At 39.2% G+C, this 15,887-nt stretch overlaps 2 protein-coding genes across 7 annotated transcripts in view; one reads left to right on the forward strand and one right to left on the reverse strand.

The window, feature by feature from the left end:
• The window catches only part of TRDMT1 (tRNA aspartic acid methyltransferase 1), a 61,486-nt gene that overhangs the window by 11,516 nt on the left and 34,083 nt on the right, over window positions 1–15,887 (forward strand). The gene's annotated exons all lie outside the window — the stretch shown is intronic.
• Window positions 12,330–15,078, reverse strand: LOC118890745 (UPF0183 protein C16orf70-like). Its single transcript, XM_036843987.1, is given in 2 exon segments — window positions 12,330–12,958; window positions 13,132–15,078. A coding segment is annotated over 1 exon segment (1,269 nt). The 5' UTR covers window positions 15,000–15,078; the 3' UTR covers window positions 12,330–12,958; window positions 13,132–13,730.

A 15,887-nucleotide genomic window follows, 5' to 3' on the forward strand; every position in this document is an offset into this window, starting at 1 on the left:
AACGTTAAGGAAGTGTTTCCCTGAGTTTTGTGCGATGTTCTAGAAGTGATCAAATCCAAGGAGGGGGTCATGGGAACCTCTGATTTGCAGTTGCGTTGGATAGAAGTGTGGCTAACCTGGGGATGTCCTATGTGAAGCTGGCATCTGAAGGGGGGCCGTCTTGTGGGGCTGAGCCCGGAACCGGCGCGGTCTGAAGCTATCTTCAGGCAGATACTGTCAGAATTGAACTGAGCTGTGGGCATCCAGCTGGTGTCACAGAGAACCGCTTCGCGTAGGGAAAAAACTCACATCTTGTGTCAGAGGTGTTGTGAGTGTGGTCGTAGTGTGCAACTAGAGGGGACACGGAGTACTGTTCCTGGACACCCTCATGGGGTGACTAGACCACAAAGAGAAAGGCTGAGGGAGGGCTCAGCAGAGGCACCGCCTCCCCTTCCTCCCCCACCCGTGTCCCCGCCCAAGTGCAGATGGGCGCATGGGAAGTGCTGCTCAGACCACGGTGCGTCTTCACTGCAGGGCTTCTGTCCCCTGTGATGCGTCCCTCCCCCAAGCCAGCCTGTCTTACCCAGGCCTTCTGAGAGCGCAGTTGGCCGGGCTTTCTTGTGAGGCTGTGACTGATTTAGTAAAGCACTGCCTTTTGTTTGCTTTCCCTCCTTCCCTTCCTCACTACCTTCACTTTTGCTACTTTGGGGTTTTACCTCCCAGAAAAGGCATTTGAAGCCAAACTTTGCCTTGGGTTCTTTTTCAGGAAACCTGACAATTATTGCAATTGCCTTTTTACTGGTCTCCTTGCTTCTGCTCTATCACCTCTAGTTTATTTTCAACACAGTGGTCAGCATGATCCTTCACAAATATTTCACAGAAGTCACTCCTCTGATTAAAACTTCTGAGAGGTGTCTCATTTCATTCAGTAAAAGCCTGAGTCCTTAACCCACAGGCCTCCTTGATCTGGAGCCAGCCCCATTCTCTTTGCCCACATCCCCTGCGCCTCTCCCCGCTCACTCCATTCCAGGCTTGCCCGCCGGCTGAGTTAGTCTGAGCTGCTCTAACAGAGTACCAGAGACGGGGTGGTTCATAAACAACAGAAATTAATTTCTCACAGTTCTGAAGGCTGGGAAGTTCAAGATCTTGGTGGCAGCATGGTTGAAGTCTGGTGAGGGCCCTCTTCCAGGTTGTGGAGTGCCGCCTTCTCATCATGTCCTCACTTGGCGGGGAGCAGAGGGGAAGCAAGCTCTTTCATGACTTTTTAAGGGCACTAATCCTGTTCATGAGGGCTCCACCCTCATTCACCTACTCCTAATTCTAATGACCTCCCAAAGGCCCCACCTCTTAATACCATCACATTGGGAGGTAAAGTTTCAACATATGGATTTTCAGGGGACATAAACATTCAGTCCCTAATAACAGTCTCTTTGCTGTTTCTCCTACAATACAAGCATGCTCCCATCTCTGGACCTTTGCAGTATCTCTTCTTTCTGTTCTAGAAAGTTCTCTCATATCTGCCAGACCTGCTCCCTCGTTTTCTTCAGGTTGCTGCTAGTGAGACATTCTCTAACCAACATATATAAAAATTGAACCAGTTCCTTCTCCCACACTGTCTGGCTTAACTCTGCTTAATTTTTTCCCATAGTACTTTTCATTGTTAGGCATATTATATACTTACATACTTATTTATTTGTTGTTTGCCCCCGCACTAGAATATAAGTTCCATAATAGGATAGATTTTGTCTAGAACATCACTTATGCATATTTGTTGAATGAATGAATAAATGAACAAGGGTCATGTTTGCTGTGAAATATGTATAGCTTGAAGTAGACACCATTATACTGTGACAAGCTTAAGCTTAGTTATTAAGTCTGAATCATAAAGATCTCTCTCTCTTTTTTTTTTTTTTGGATGAGCTAAGTCAGCATTTCCCAAAGTTGGTCCATGGATAGTGTTTTGAGGGATAATAGGTGTTATGCAGGACACAGAACAAATGTATATATGTGTGTGTGTGTGTGTGTGTGTGTGTGTGTGTTTGTGTGTTGGAGAGTGGCCAAACAAGTAGAATCATGAAAGGTTTTTGTATGCATGATTATATGTGAAATTTTAATAGATAATAGAGATTTTTTTCTGTACCACATGATAAAACATTTCTCAAAATAATCACGTCTATTGAGAATAAGTTGGTTTTAACTCAATGTAGAATTTTAATTGTGTGCTAATAATGAGATATGGTGAAAATAATGAAGTTCAAGTGTTTTATTTTTATCCTTTTATTCCTGTCAAGAAATGTTACCTCTTTGTATGGAAAGTTGACAGGAAATATTACCTCTTTGTATGCAAAGTTGAAAGGAAGAGTATTAAAGGAAAGTTGAAAGGAAGAGGTTGATTTGTATGACAGCAAATCTATAAGTGGTTACAGCATGATTATTATCATAAAGGTATATGAGTTTAACGTTACATGTAGAATTTGGTATTTGTTGGTGTCTAGAGCCTTCTTAGGATTTCTGTTGGCTTTTTGCTTTGCCCTTGGAAAATTATCAGGAATATTTCTAAAACGTGCTCTTCAGAAATAGTGCCAATCAGCTTTCATCCTGCCTAAAAGCTAAAAAAAAAAAAAAAAATTACATCTCAGTTTTGGAAAATAGGTAGATTGTATGTTGAGATTAAAAAAATACTATAAATACCATTAGTTTACCTGGATCAATAGTTGCTTTTACTTTTATCCACTAGTTCTTTTCATTCTGGGACTTTTAATCACCACAAACCTAGCAAAATCCCTTGGACTAAAGTAAAACAGCTCTATTAGAGAGTTAATCATAATAGTTCTTCAGCATCTATTAGTGATTTTTGTTCAAACTTAGTAGCGAATTTAATAATCCCTTTGTACTCAGTGAATGAGACTTAATTTAAGCAACAAATGCCAGAGCCTTTTAGCACATACACGACCCTCATAGACTATGGCATGTTCCTTAATTATAGGTGAATTTCGGTCCAAAAAGAATCCATAATTCAAAGGCTTTACAGTTACACAATTCTAGTTAGAAGTACTTTGAACTTTAATAGATCAAATAAGAGATACTAAATAAGTAATTTTACCTTATTTAAATTTTTTTCCTAAAATCCCTGAGATTCAGATGGTAATAAAGTTCCAGAGTAATTTCTCTGTTTCTTCAGAAGGCATTTTATTTTTGTGGCCTCATTTTACTTTTGTGATTGTTATTTGCTGAGTTGATTGTTAAAAAGAAAAAAATGTTTGTTGATTTTTGCTTACTACTGATCATTTCTCTCTGCTATACTCTCCATCCAATGAGATTTCCTTCAGTTAATTTTGAACTGTCAGAATGTTGGTGACCATGCTTGAGGGGAAAAGATATGAATCTATAATTTTACAGATTTTTTTGTGGGTTGACATTTCAGTATTTGGCTAGGGAAACATACTTAAAATCCAGAGGTCTGTTTCTAATACGAGATTCTTTTGCATTTCTCCCATGATTGTTACATCAAAGGGCTTGTGATTTCATTATTTAAAATAAAAACAAAACCAAAACCCAAACATATATACATATGCCCTTAAAGACATATTTGTCATAAGTTCTTCAATGCAATATATTCATTTTTCCCCCAAAAGTTATAGTACTCCAAAAAGAGGATATGACCTTATATTTTAGTTCTCATGAAGGATCTTCATATTCCTCAACTACTGTATTTTGAACAGCAAAGTAATAAAATGCTGCTTGGATAAGTTACATTCGCCTGAAAAAACTTAATACCAGTTTAGGATGCTTGTTGAGGGCACTTGATGGAATTGACGAAAAATCATACAGCTGAATTTAGAGATAATTTTTGGGAGGATGACCTTACCATTACAGGTATTAGATATCACTGTAAACAAACCTTCTAGAAATTACATTACAAAGCAATACAGTACAGGGTTATTTTGTGGAGATCACAAATAGCCAATGGGTATTTGTGGCTGGCATAAAATTTCTAGTGACATCATCATGCATGAATTCAAAAAATGCTAGATCTTAAGTAACTCTGAACAAAAGTTGATGTGCTTTTGAAAACTGTGTTAGATAACTTGAAAAGTGGCTTTATGGATGGTAAAGACCATGATTTCAAAGATGCATATAGAATAAAATTGTTTCATGAAATTTGAGTGGAAAAAGTAATATTTCTAAATGCACATAATAAGACTGTTATTTGAAATATGTTTATATAATGAAATTAATAAATTATATAATATGAAGTCATTTCCTTTCATCGTCTATATAATGGAAATGGCTGTACATCTAATTTTGGGTATTCTCATGTGGAAAATGGGCAACTGGCTTTTATGCTAGTTGTCGTATATTCGGGCACATACGTACAGTATGTGTGTGTGTGTGATGTGGACGAGTGTGGACACAGAAATAGGTCGGGGAGGGTGCACATTGTCCTGCTCTCAGCATGAGCTCCGGGAGTGGGGTGGGAATGGTGGCCTTGCTGTCCTACGCGCACCAAGAACATTCCTGTTGCAGTGCGGTTGCACTTGCTGCTCCCTTGCCTGGGAGGCTGCTCCCCACACAGACACACGCCTAGTCCTTCGTGTTTACTCTAGCGGCATCTTCTCAGGGCTTCCCTGGCCAGTAGCCGAAACTGCACCCTCTGCCCTGCCTCCCCGTAGCCCTTTCTGTTTGATTTTTACCCTCAGCACTAATTATTGCCCATTGTACTATCTGTTTTACTTGTTTATGCTTTTAATTGCCTCTCCTTCTAAAACGTAAGCTCTATAAGATTGGGATGTTCTGTGTCAGAGTTTTGTTTTGTGTGTGTAAGGATTTGTTTGTTTTGTTCTATTTTGTTCACTGTTGTATCCCTGGCATCAAGAATAGTGCTTGCACAGAGCAGATGCTCAATTAATATTTGTTGAATGAGTGAATAAGTTATAGGGTATGAGCATTTTAAAGATTGATGATATTGTCAAGTTCCTTTTTAAAAGGACATACCAGTTAAATCTCATAGTGTTTGTGTGACCATAGATATGCCAATGTAGTATTTAAGACTATAGAATTTACTAGGTGAAATTGTTATTTTAATTTTTTGATTACTAGTGAAGTTGAATATTTTAAAAATATCATTTTGGGGGACTTCCCTGATGGTCTGGTGGTTAAGACTCTGGGCTCCCAATGGAGGGGGCACGGGTTCGACCCCTGGTCGGGGAACTAAGATCCCACGTGCCGCATGGTGTGGCCCCCCCCCCCAAAAAAATCATTTTTACGTTTAGTGCTCTTTTTATTTTTAACTGTATCTATAATACCTTTGTTAAAAATTGGGAAATACTGAAAACATACTCATTTATTCATTCAGGACACATAAGTATTGACTGGTTTCTGTGTCGGTTACTGTGCTGTGTGATGGGGATACATATAGACATGCCGTATTCGTTCCTCCAGAGATTATAGTCTGCGCAAGTACTGATGCTACACAAGTGAAGAAGAAAATTTAAAAATAAAAATCATATGTGATGTTCATGCAGGGATAAACCCTGCTGAGGATTTAGATGATAGGTTTTCAATCTGCATTCTGCATGTGTCCATGAACATTAAATTATAGCTTTCTTTTTTCACTTAGAATATCTTGAATTTTTCCTTGCCATTAAATGTATTTTTGTAAACTTGGTTTTTAATGGTTGTGTGACCTTCCATTTTATGGAATTTCCACAATTAGGTTGCTTGTAATTTTCACTATTATAAATAAAATAACATTTATACTTCATGTGAATCTTTTCTCTACATCTCTGTTATTGCCTTATATATTAGTTTTCTGTTGCTGCTATAACAATTTACCATAAACTTAGTGGCTTAAAGCAACACAAATATATTATCTTATAGTGCTGGAGGTTAGATGGCTTAAAATCAAGGTGTCGCCAGGGCTGGTTCCTTCTGGAGGCCATAGGAGAGAATCTGTTTCCTGGCCTTCTCCAGTGTCTTTAGGTCACCTACAGGTGGCTTATGACCCCTTCCTGCATCTTCAAAGCCAGAAGTGTAGCATCTTCGAATCTTTCTCTCTGACCTCTGCTTCCCTCATCACATCTCCTTCTCTGACTCTAACCCTCCTCCATCCTTCTTGTGATTACATCGGGCGTATCATCTTAAGCCAGGATAATCTCCTCTTTTTAATAAGATCCTTAGTCATATCTGCAAAGTCCCCATTGCCATGTAAGGAAACATTTCACAGGCTTCAGGGATTAGGATGTGGACATCTTTGAGGGGTCATTATTCTGCCTGCCGTATCTTAGGATATGTGCCCAAAGATAAAATTGGTAAGTCCAAAGCAATTTTTAACACTTTAGATACATACTGTCAAACTACTCCTAAAACACTGAATCCTCAATTGATGTTCATATCTGTAGTGAGAATTCCTATCGCACCTGGTTTTTCTTAGCATTTGATATTCTTACTGTTGATAATAATAATAGCAAATGTTTATTGAGTGATTACTATATGGCCAGCACAAAAGTAAGAGCTTCATAGGTATCAATTAATTTAATCCTCAGAAGACTATGACGTAGGTACTTTATTATCTCTGTTTTACAGGTAAAGACACTGAGGCATAAGGAGGTCAAGGAACTTGTCCAAGTCACACGGTTGGAAATGGTGGAGCTAAAATTCAAACACAGGCAGAGAAAGAGCTAACTAGTTAGATATCCATATTCTAAATCGTTCTTTCTCGGGACAAGTGAACAGAGACACACATGTGTGCACACACACACACTTTGAATAAAAGATCTCTGTAGGGTGTGCCTGTGACAGCCTTGATTAAAAAAAAACAATGATAGCTAATATTTGTCGACTACTATGTGGCTTAGTGGAAAAAGGTTTGCATATACTAGCCAGGAGGAGTATGGAGGAGGAAAATGAGGACTGAAGTAATTGAAGTGCATTTTCCTTTGAGGTCTTAGGACCAGCCTGTACTTTCTGGGCTAGTGCAGAATTGTAAAACTTAATTCTTCATTTAGAAGTGCCTATAGCAGAAATTCAGGATAGGGTTTAAAACTTCATAAAGTTTATAATGATGAAAAATACAGTATAAGCTTTCAAGGAGGGTTTACTATAAAGCAAAGAGGAGCTCAATGGCAGGAGAGAAGTTTCGAGTTTAATCTCAGGAATCTTTATGATTGATAACATAATTATATTTTTACAAGTCTTTTGTTTTCATTCACAACTAACTAGGTACAGGGTACTGATGCTTATATCACTTGTCATTTTTTCATTGACTTTGTCAGAATGACTATGTCAGAAATTGTCATCTTTTAAATTAGGAGAAAGCATCACCAAAAACGTTTCAACATTTTATAGTGATGAACCATTCATAGATGTTCATTCACTCACAGCAAATTTATGTAAAATAGTCTTTGTTGTTTAAACCTGTAGTAGGCTGGATTACATGTGTTTATTTAGGTAAATGTGTTTTTAAACATGGTTGTGCCCTTATTTAAGAGCTTAAGGTGAAGGTCTTAAATGTCATAAGAAAAATGGAGAAGACAGATTTCTATCCCTTGAATTCTATTAGGTATTTAAATAGGTAGCTTTCGACTCATTATATTTTGGGCCATATGCTAATTCTTGTGGATCTCGAAAAAACTGTGTCAGTGTAGTTTAATTCTTATTGTTTTTTATTCTTTTGACTATTGTGTTGGTGGGATAAAATAATGCATTGAGTTACAACTGTTTGCTGGCACACACCTCTACCATCAAGATACAGCTCCTGTCAACATTTGCTTTTTTTCTTAATGTGCATACATACACATATACTTTATACATGCTTCACTTAGTATGATAATCTCTGTGTCCATCCATGTTGCTGCAAATGGCATTATTTTGTTCTTTTTTATGGCTGAGTAGTATTCCATTGTATATATGTATCACATCTTCTTTATCCAGTCACCTGTTGATGGACATTTAGGTTGTTTCCATATCTTGGCTGTTCTGAATAGTGCTTCTCTGAACATATGGGTGCATGTATCTTTTTAAATTATAGTTTCATCTAGATATATGTCCAGGAGGGGGATTGCTGGATCACATGGCAACTCTATTTTTAGTTTTTTGAGGACCCTCCATACTGTTTTCCATAGTGGCTGCACCAACTTACATTCCCATCAACATTGTAGGAGGGTTCCCTTTTCTCCACTCCCTCTCCAGCATTTATTATTTGTAGACTTTTTAATGATGGCCATTCTGACTGGTGTGAGGTGGTACCTCATTGTAGTTTTGATGTGCATTTCTCTAATAATTAGTGATGTTGAGCATCTTTTCATGTGCCTGTTGGCCATCTGTATGTCTTCTTTAGAGAAATGTCTATTTAGTTCTGCCCATCTTTGATTGGGTTTTTTTTTTCGTCATTGTTGTTGAGCTGTATGAGCTGTTTGTGTATTTTGGAAATTAAGCCTTTGTCAGTTGCATCATTTGCACATATTTTCTCCCATTCTGTAGGTTGTCTTAGGTTCATTTTGTTTATGGTTTACTTTGCTGTACAAAAGCTTGTAAGTTTCATTAGGTCCCATTTGTATATTTTTGCTTTTATTTCTGTTGCCTTGGGAGACTGACCTAAGAAAACATTGATATGATTTATGTCAGAGAATGTTTTCCCTATGTTCTCTTCTAGGAGTTTTATGGTGTCATGTCTTAACGTTTAAGCCTTTAAGCCATTTTGAGTTTATTTTTGTGTATCGTGTGAAGGTGTGTTCTAACTTTATTGATTTACATGAGGCTGTCCAACTTTCCCAATACTGTTTATTGAAGAGACTTCCCCATTGTATTATATTCTTGACTCCTTTGTCGAAGATTAATTGTCCATACGTGTGTGGGTTTATTTCTGGGCTCTCTATTCTGTTCCATTGATCCATATGTCTCTTTTTGTGCCAGTACCATGCCATTTTGATTACCGTAGCTTTATAGTATTGTCTGAAGTCTGGGAGGGTTATACCTCTTGCTTTGTTCTTTTCCTTCAGGATTGCTTTGGCAATTCTGGTTCCATATAAATTTTAGGGTTGTTTGTTCTAGTTATGTGAAAAATGTCATGGGTAATTTGATAGGGATTGCATTAAATCTGTAGATTGCTTTGGGTAGTATGGCCATTTCAACAATATGAATTCTTCCAATCCAAGAGCATGGGATATCTTTCCATTTCTTTGAATCATCTTCAATCTCCTTTATTAATGTTTTATAGTTTTCAGCATATAAGTCCTTCACCTCCTTGGTCAGGTTTATTCCTAGGTTTTTTGTTTTTGTTTCTTTTTTGGTGTGTGTGTGTGTGATTTAAAAAAGGACTGTTTTTTTACGTTCCCTTTCTGATATTTCATTGTTAGTGTAAAGAAATGTAACCGATTTTGTGATTTTTGAAATGCAAGAATCTTTAAAAAGAAACAAGTAATATACTTTGGTAATTATTTTAATTTCAGAATCCTTGCATGTCTGTTTTTGCTTAATATTATTATTCTTAATTAAACTATCACTTTGAATGAAAAGAAATAGACATTAGATGTATTCAACTGATCTTCCATTTCACAACTAGATGTCAGTGTTAACATATCTGATTAGATGTTTCAGATGTGATTATAATGAGGTAATTCAAGAATTACTCACCTATATGAGATACAGTTCACAAAAAAACAATAAAGAAGGAAAAGAAGAAAAAAAAGCTACTTATTTCAAAGTAGGCCAGTTAATTTTATATTTACATTTAAAAATATTGATTTTTTCTCCACCTTAGCTATCCATGAACAATTAAACTATTTGATTTATTTGGTTAGGAAACACAGGTAGAGTGTGAACTTGTACCTTTTTACTACTACCAACCAGATGTTCTCCCCTTCAACTTTTCCAGAAAGTGTGATCAGAAAAAGAAGGAAAATAACCATTATTCAAATGTGGTTGTGTGTGTGTGTGTGTGTGTATGTGTGTGTGTGTTTCTTGCCCACTTTAATAAGAAACGTCTTTAAAAGCAGGAATTACGCATGTATTTTCAGTGACATTTCTTTTTTTTTTTTTTTTTTGGTATTTTCTCTATCCCTTTTATTATTTTTTTTAAAAATTTATTTTATTTTTTATACAGCAGGTTCTTATTAGTTATCTATTTTATGCATATTAGTGTATACATGCCAATCCAAATCTCCCAATTCATCAGCCCCCCCCCACCACCACTTTTCCTCCTTGGTGTCCATATGTTTGTTCTCTAAATCTGTCTCTATTTCTGCCCTGCAAACTGGTTCATCTGTACCATTTTTCTAGATTCCATATATATTAATATATGATATTTGTTTTTCTCTTTCTGACTTTACTCTGTATGACACTCTCTAGGTCCATCCATGTCTCTACAAATGATCCAATCTCGTTCCTTTTTATGGCTGAGTAATATTGCATTGTATCTACGTACCACATCTTCTTTATCCATTTGTCTGTCAATGGGCATGTAGGTTGCTTCCATGACCTGGCTATTGTAAATAGTGCTGCAGTGAGCATTGGGGTGCATGTGTCTTTTTGAATTATGGTTTTCTCTGGGTATACGCCCAGTAGTGGGATTGCTGGGTCATATGGTAGTTCTATTTTAGTTTTCTAAGGAACCTCCATACTGCTCTCCACAGTGACTGTATCAATTTACATTCCCACCAGCAGTGCAAGAGGGTTCCCTTTTCTCCACACCCTCTCCAGCATTTGTTGTTTGTAGATTTTCTGATGATGCCCATTCTAACTGCTGTGAGGTGATACCTCATTGTAGTTTTGATTTTCATTTCTCTAATAATTAGTGATGTTGAGCAGCTTTTCATGTGCCTCTTGGCCATCTGTATGTCTTCTTTGGAGAAATGTCTATTTAGGTCTTCTGCCCATTTTTTGATTGGGTTGTTTGTTTTTTTAATATTGAGCTGCATGAACTGTTTATATATTTTGGAGGTTAATCCTTTGTCCATTGATTTGTTTGCAAATGTTTTTTCCCATTCTGAGGTTGTATTTTCGTCTTGTTTATAGTTTCCTTTGCTGTGCAAAAGCTTTTAAGTTTCATTAGGTCCCATTTGTTTATTTTTGTTTTTATTTCCATTGCTCTAGGAGGTGGGTCAAAAGAGATCTTGCTGTGATTTATGTCAAAGAGTGTTCTGCCTATGTTTTCCTCTAAGAGTTTGATAGTGTCTGGCCTTACATTTAGGTCTTTAATCCATTTTGAGTTTGTTTTTGTGTACAGTGTTAGGGAGTGTTCTAATTTCATTCTTTGACATGTAGCTGTCCAGTTTTCGCAGCACCACTTATTGAAGAGACTGTCTTTTCTCCATTGTGTATCTTTGCCTCCTTTGTCATAGATTAGTTGACCATAGGTGCATGGGTTTATCTCTGGGCTTTCTATCTGGTTCCATTGATCTGTATTTCTGTTTTTGTGCCAGTACTATACTGTCTTGATTACTGTAGCTTTGTAGTATAGTCTGAAGTCAGGGAGTCTGAGTCCTCCAGCTCCATTTTTTTTCCTTAAGATAGCTTTGGCTATTCAGGGTCTTTTGTGTCTCCATACAAATTTTAAGATTTTTTTGTTCCAGTTCTGTAAAAAATGCCATTGGTAATTTGATAGGGATTGCATTGAATCTGTAGATTGCTTTGGGTAGTATAGTCATTTGCACAATATTGATTTTTCCAATCCAAGAACATGGTATATCTCTCCATCTGTTTACATTATCTTTGATTTCTTTCATCATTGTCTTACAGTATCCTGAGTACAGGTCTTTTACCTCCTTAGGTAAGTTTATTCCTAGGTAATTTATTCTTTTTGGTGCAGGTGAATGGGATTGTTTCCTTAATTTCCCTTTCTGATCTTTCATTGTTAGTGTATAGGAATGCAAGAGATTTCTGTGCATTAATTTTGTAATCTGCAACTTTACCAAATTCATTGATTAGCTTTAGTAGTTTTCTGGTAACATCTTTAGGATTCTCTATGTATAGTATCATGTCATCTGCAAACAGTGACAGTTTTACTTTTTCTTTTCCAATTTAGATTCCTTTTATTTCTTTTTCTTCTCTGATTGCTGTGGCTAGGACTTCCAAAACTATGTTGAATAATAGTGGCGAGAGTGGACATCCTTGTCTTGTTCCTGATCTTAGAGGAAATGCTTTCAGTTTTTCACCATTGAGAATGATGTTTGCTGTGGGTTTGTCATATATGGCCTTTATTATGTTGAGGTAGGTTCCCTCTATGCCCACTTTCTGGAGAGTTTTTATCATAAATGGGTGTTGAATTTTGTCAAAAGCTTTTTCTGCATCTATTGAGATGATCGTATGGTTTTTTTTTTTTTTTTTTTTTTTTTTTTTTTTTTTCATTTTAGTATAAACATCCCAGCAACAGCACATGGGGAGCTGTCGCGGAGGGCATAGGTCTTTATTGGAGGAGGGGTATGGGCAGGGCATGAGGAAGGTTCCCCCATGCTAGGAGGATGGGAACAGTCCTGGCTGCCCCACAGTGGGATGTGTGAGGGTCTCTGGCCAGGCCACAGTCCACATGGGAAGACACCAATCAGTAACAAAGTCATGGGAACGCCACACAAGCCTGGCTGTAGGCCCAGGCACCACACAGGCGCCCGGGGCAGGTCCCCTGCACATTCATTGTTAAACTATACAGGATGAGGCTGTACATGAGTTAATTACAAAAGAGTCATATTTACAAAAATCTGTACACACATTTGAAAAACTCACAAAATTGTCATCTATGTATCACAAGTTGCTAGACCAAAATATTAAAAATGGGATAAAATTATACATTTCTCTTCTCAATTCTTTTCAAAAGGATTAATATTTTTAAAGCACATATGCTACTTTCCTTAGCAAGTCCCACGAAGAGACTGAGCAGCCCAGCCCTCCATGAGCCCCAGAGGCCTTGAGCCGTGAATGGGCCCGGCCAGGGGACACTGCCCAGAGCTGAGGGAGGGGAGCCAAGCCCACAGTGCAGAACAGAATGCTGAAACACAAAAAAAGGAGGAAGATGTCTTTGGCTAAAACTTTGGCATTAAAACAAAGAGGCAAACAGGATGGAAACATGCAGCGCTGCCAGCCAGGTTGCGGCAGAGTAGGGGAACAGGCGGCCTTGAAGGCTGGCTCCAAGAGGGGTGGGAACCAGGCCTGGGCACGTACCTTGATGGTAGAAAGTTGTGTTTCAACCAATTGGGTGTGCCTGCTGGGCCTGGCAGGGAGCACATGCAAGAAAGAAACAGGGAAGGGCAAGTGAGCCACCTTGGCCACAGCCAGCTCATCAAGTAACTAAAGTGGATGTAGTGCAAAAGTTGCAACCAAGTACTACGGACATGCTACCTGCTTGCCTTGAGGGTCATGTGGCAATGCTGGGCCAAAGGCAGGACCCTGTCCTTGTCTGGGTGCCTGTGTCCTCAGCCAGAGAAAGAGCCCCAAGTTTTCCCAATGTATGGGGGACAGGGGAGACAGAACCCTGTCTCCCTACATGTTAGTCGAGAGCTCCTGGGTCCAGGTATCAAGGCTCAGAGTTTGTGCTTCTCTTTGCAGTCTGTGTCCCCTGTTGGCACCAGCAGGCTGAGATCGCACAGAAGAATATCTGGGCCTCTCACCCCATGGCAGAGCACCCAGCCTGAGCCCCACCTCAAAATATCACAACAGCCCTTCCACACTGGCAAGGTGTCCAAGAAAACCCACAGGGTGGCCTGCTGAACAGGATGTGATACACAGTTCCATGGGGCAGAGGGGCATGGGTGGTGATGTTCCTAGGGGAGTTCTGCGGTTCTCAGGTGGGCACCAGGCCTGGGGGGGCCATAAAGGGTCACCGAGGCAATGTGGTTGTTCTGCATGACCTCAAAGATCATCCGCTGAAGACCAAAGCAGAATGTGGAGCCAAATGGGTTGGTGTTGTTTGGGGAGGAGGACCTGTGCAGGACAACAGGCTTCTCCACAGGGTGGCCCAGAAGCTCCTGGATGTTGTCCCACTTGCTGTAGGTCGTGCATGTTTCTGTCTGACCATCTGTGTTTTCTCTCTTTATGGTTAGTGGGATCTTGAACTCACAGCGGTGATAAATATTAAAATTATAATGTCCAGGGTAATTGGTGTGTAGGACAAACTTCTTCACTTTGTGTGTATTCGCGTCAAAGAGGATGTCCACTCCGAGAGTGAAGTAGTTAAAAAAGTAGTCATTGCACTTCGATGGAACTTGCTTATGAGGAGAAGGAGAATGAATCTTCATCTTGTCTTCTGACTTGTAGAAGACCTTGTGTGGAGAGCCAAGCATGCTAAGAACATCTTGGCAGGAATCGCCAAAATACACTGAGCGTTCAAATACCCGCATCTTGGCATCTGCTAATAAGCCGGGTCCACAACCTGTGGCAAGTAGGCGAAGTCGTAAACCTGAGGGTCCAGTTCCATCCCGAAGAACATCTACACTCTCAGCGTACACATTGCCCAGGAAACAGCTCAGGGGCATTGCGGGAGCCTTGGTATCCTGTAGGCTGTTTCCACTGTAGATGTACATTCGTTTCACAGTTGCTCCATGGGGTATCTGGAGAGAAGCCAGACCATGGGCAAAATTGGGCTCGTACTTGGGAGCCTCAGTCCATGAATCTAGCTGAAAAGAGAAAGACAGTCCTCTGAAGTTGAGGTGGAAGAGCTGCTCAGCGGAGTTGTACACTCCAGGATGGGTCGCACCAAAAGACTGGTCAATCTGCTCAATGGTGGGAGCTATGGCTTGAGAATTGAAATGCACACCACAATATTTTAACTTTACTTTAGTCAAGTCCTATACTTCAATCACCTTAAGTCTCTGATTGAAAGCATCAAACAGTAGTTTGATCCCGTCCTGAGTCAGGTTAAGGATGAGGTCATGGCTTAGAGGAGACTGTTCACTGTAGAGAACCTGGACATTCTTTATGATGCGACAGTGCTTCTGAAGAATGGCTACTGCCTGAGCCAGAGGCATTCCCAGCGCGAATTCCCATTGCTCATTTCCCAGAGAGCGCTCGGGCACCACCTCCAGATCCAGCATTGGTTCGGCTCGCCGGGGCGGCCTCCCTGCGGCAGCGCGGACGGGACCGGAGCTCACCGGCAGCAGCCTGAGGCAGCGGCGGCAGCAGAACCGTCTCGATCGTATGGTTTTTATTCTTCAGTTTGTTGATATGGTGTGTCACATTGATTGATTTGCATATATGGAAGAATCCTTGCCTTCCTGGGATAAACCCCACTTGATCATGGTGTATGATCCTTTTAATGTGTTGTTGGATTCTGTTTGCTAGTATTTTGTTGAGGATTTTTGCATCTATATTCATCAGTGATATTGGTCTGTAATTTTCTTTTTTGTGTAGTATCTTTGTCTGGTTTTGGTATCAGGGTGATGGTGGCCTCATAAGATGAGTTTGGGAGTGTTCCTTCCTCTGCAGTTTTTTGGAAGAGTTTGAGAAGGATGGGTGTTAGCTATTCTCTAAATGTTTGATAGAATTCACCTGTGAAGCCATCTGTTCCTGGACTTTTGTTTGTTGGAAGATTTTTAATGACAGTTTCAATGTCATTACTTGTGATTGACCTGTTCATATTTTCTGTTTCTTCCGCGTTCAGTCTTGGAAGGTTATACCTTTCTAGGAATTTGTCCATTTCTTCCAGGTTGTCCATTTTATTGGCATAGAGTTGCTTGTAGTAGTCTCTTAATGATGTTTTGTATTTCTGCGGTGTCCGTTGTAACTTCTCCTTTTTCATTTCTAATTTTATTGATTTGAGTGCTCTCCCTCTTTTTCTTGATCAGTCTGGCTAAAGGTTTATCAATTTTGTTTACCTTCTCAAAGAACCATCTTTTAGTTTTATTGATCTTTGCTATTGTTTTCTTTGTCTCTATTTCATTTATTTCTGTTCTGATCTTTTTTAAAAAAATTTTTAATAAGTA

Source organism: Balaenoptera musculus, chromosome 2 (assembly GCF_009873245.2).
Source record: "Balaenoptera musculus isolate JJ_BM4_2016_0621 chromosome 2, mBalMus1.pri.v3, whole genome shotgun sequence".
In the NCBI taxonomy this organism is placed as follows: Eukaryota; Metazoa; Chordata; class Mammalia; order Artiodactyla; family Balaenopteridae; genus Balaenoptera; species Balaenoptera musculus.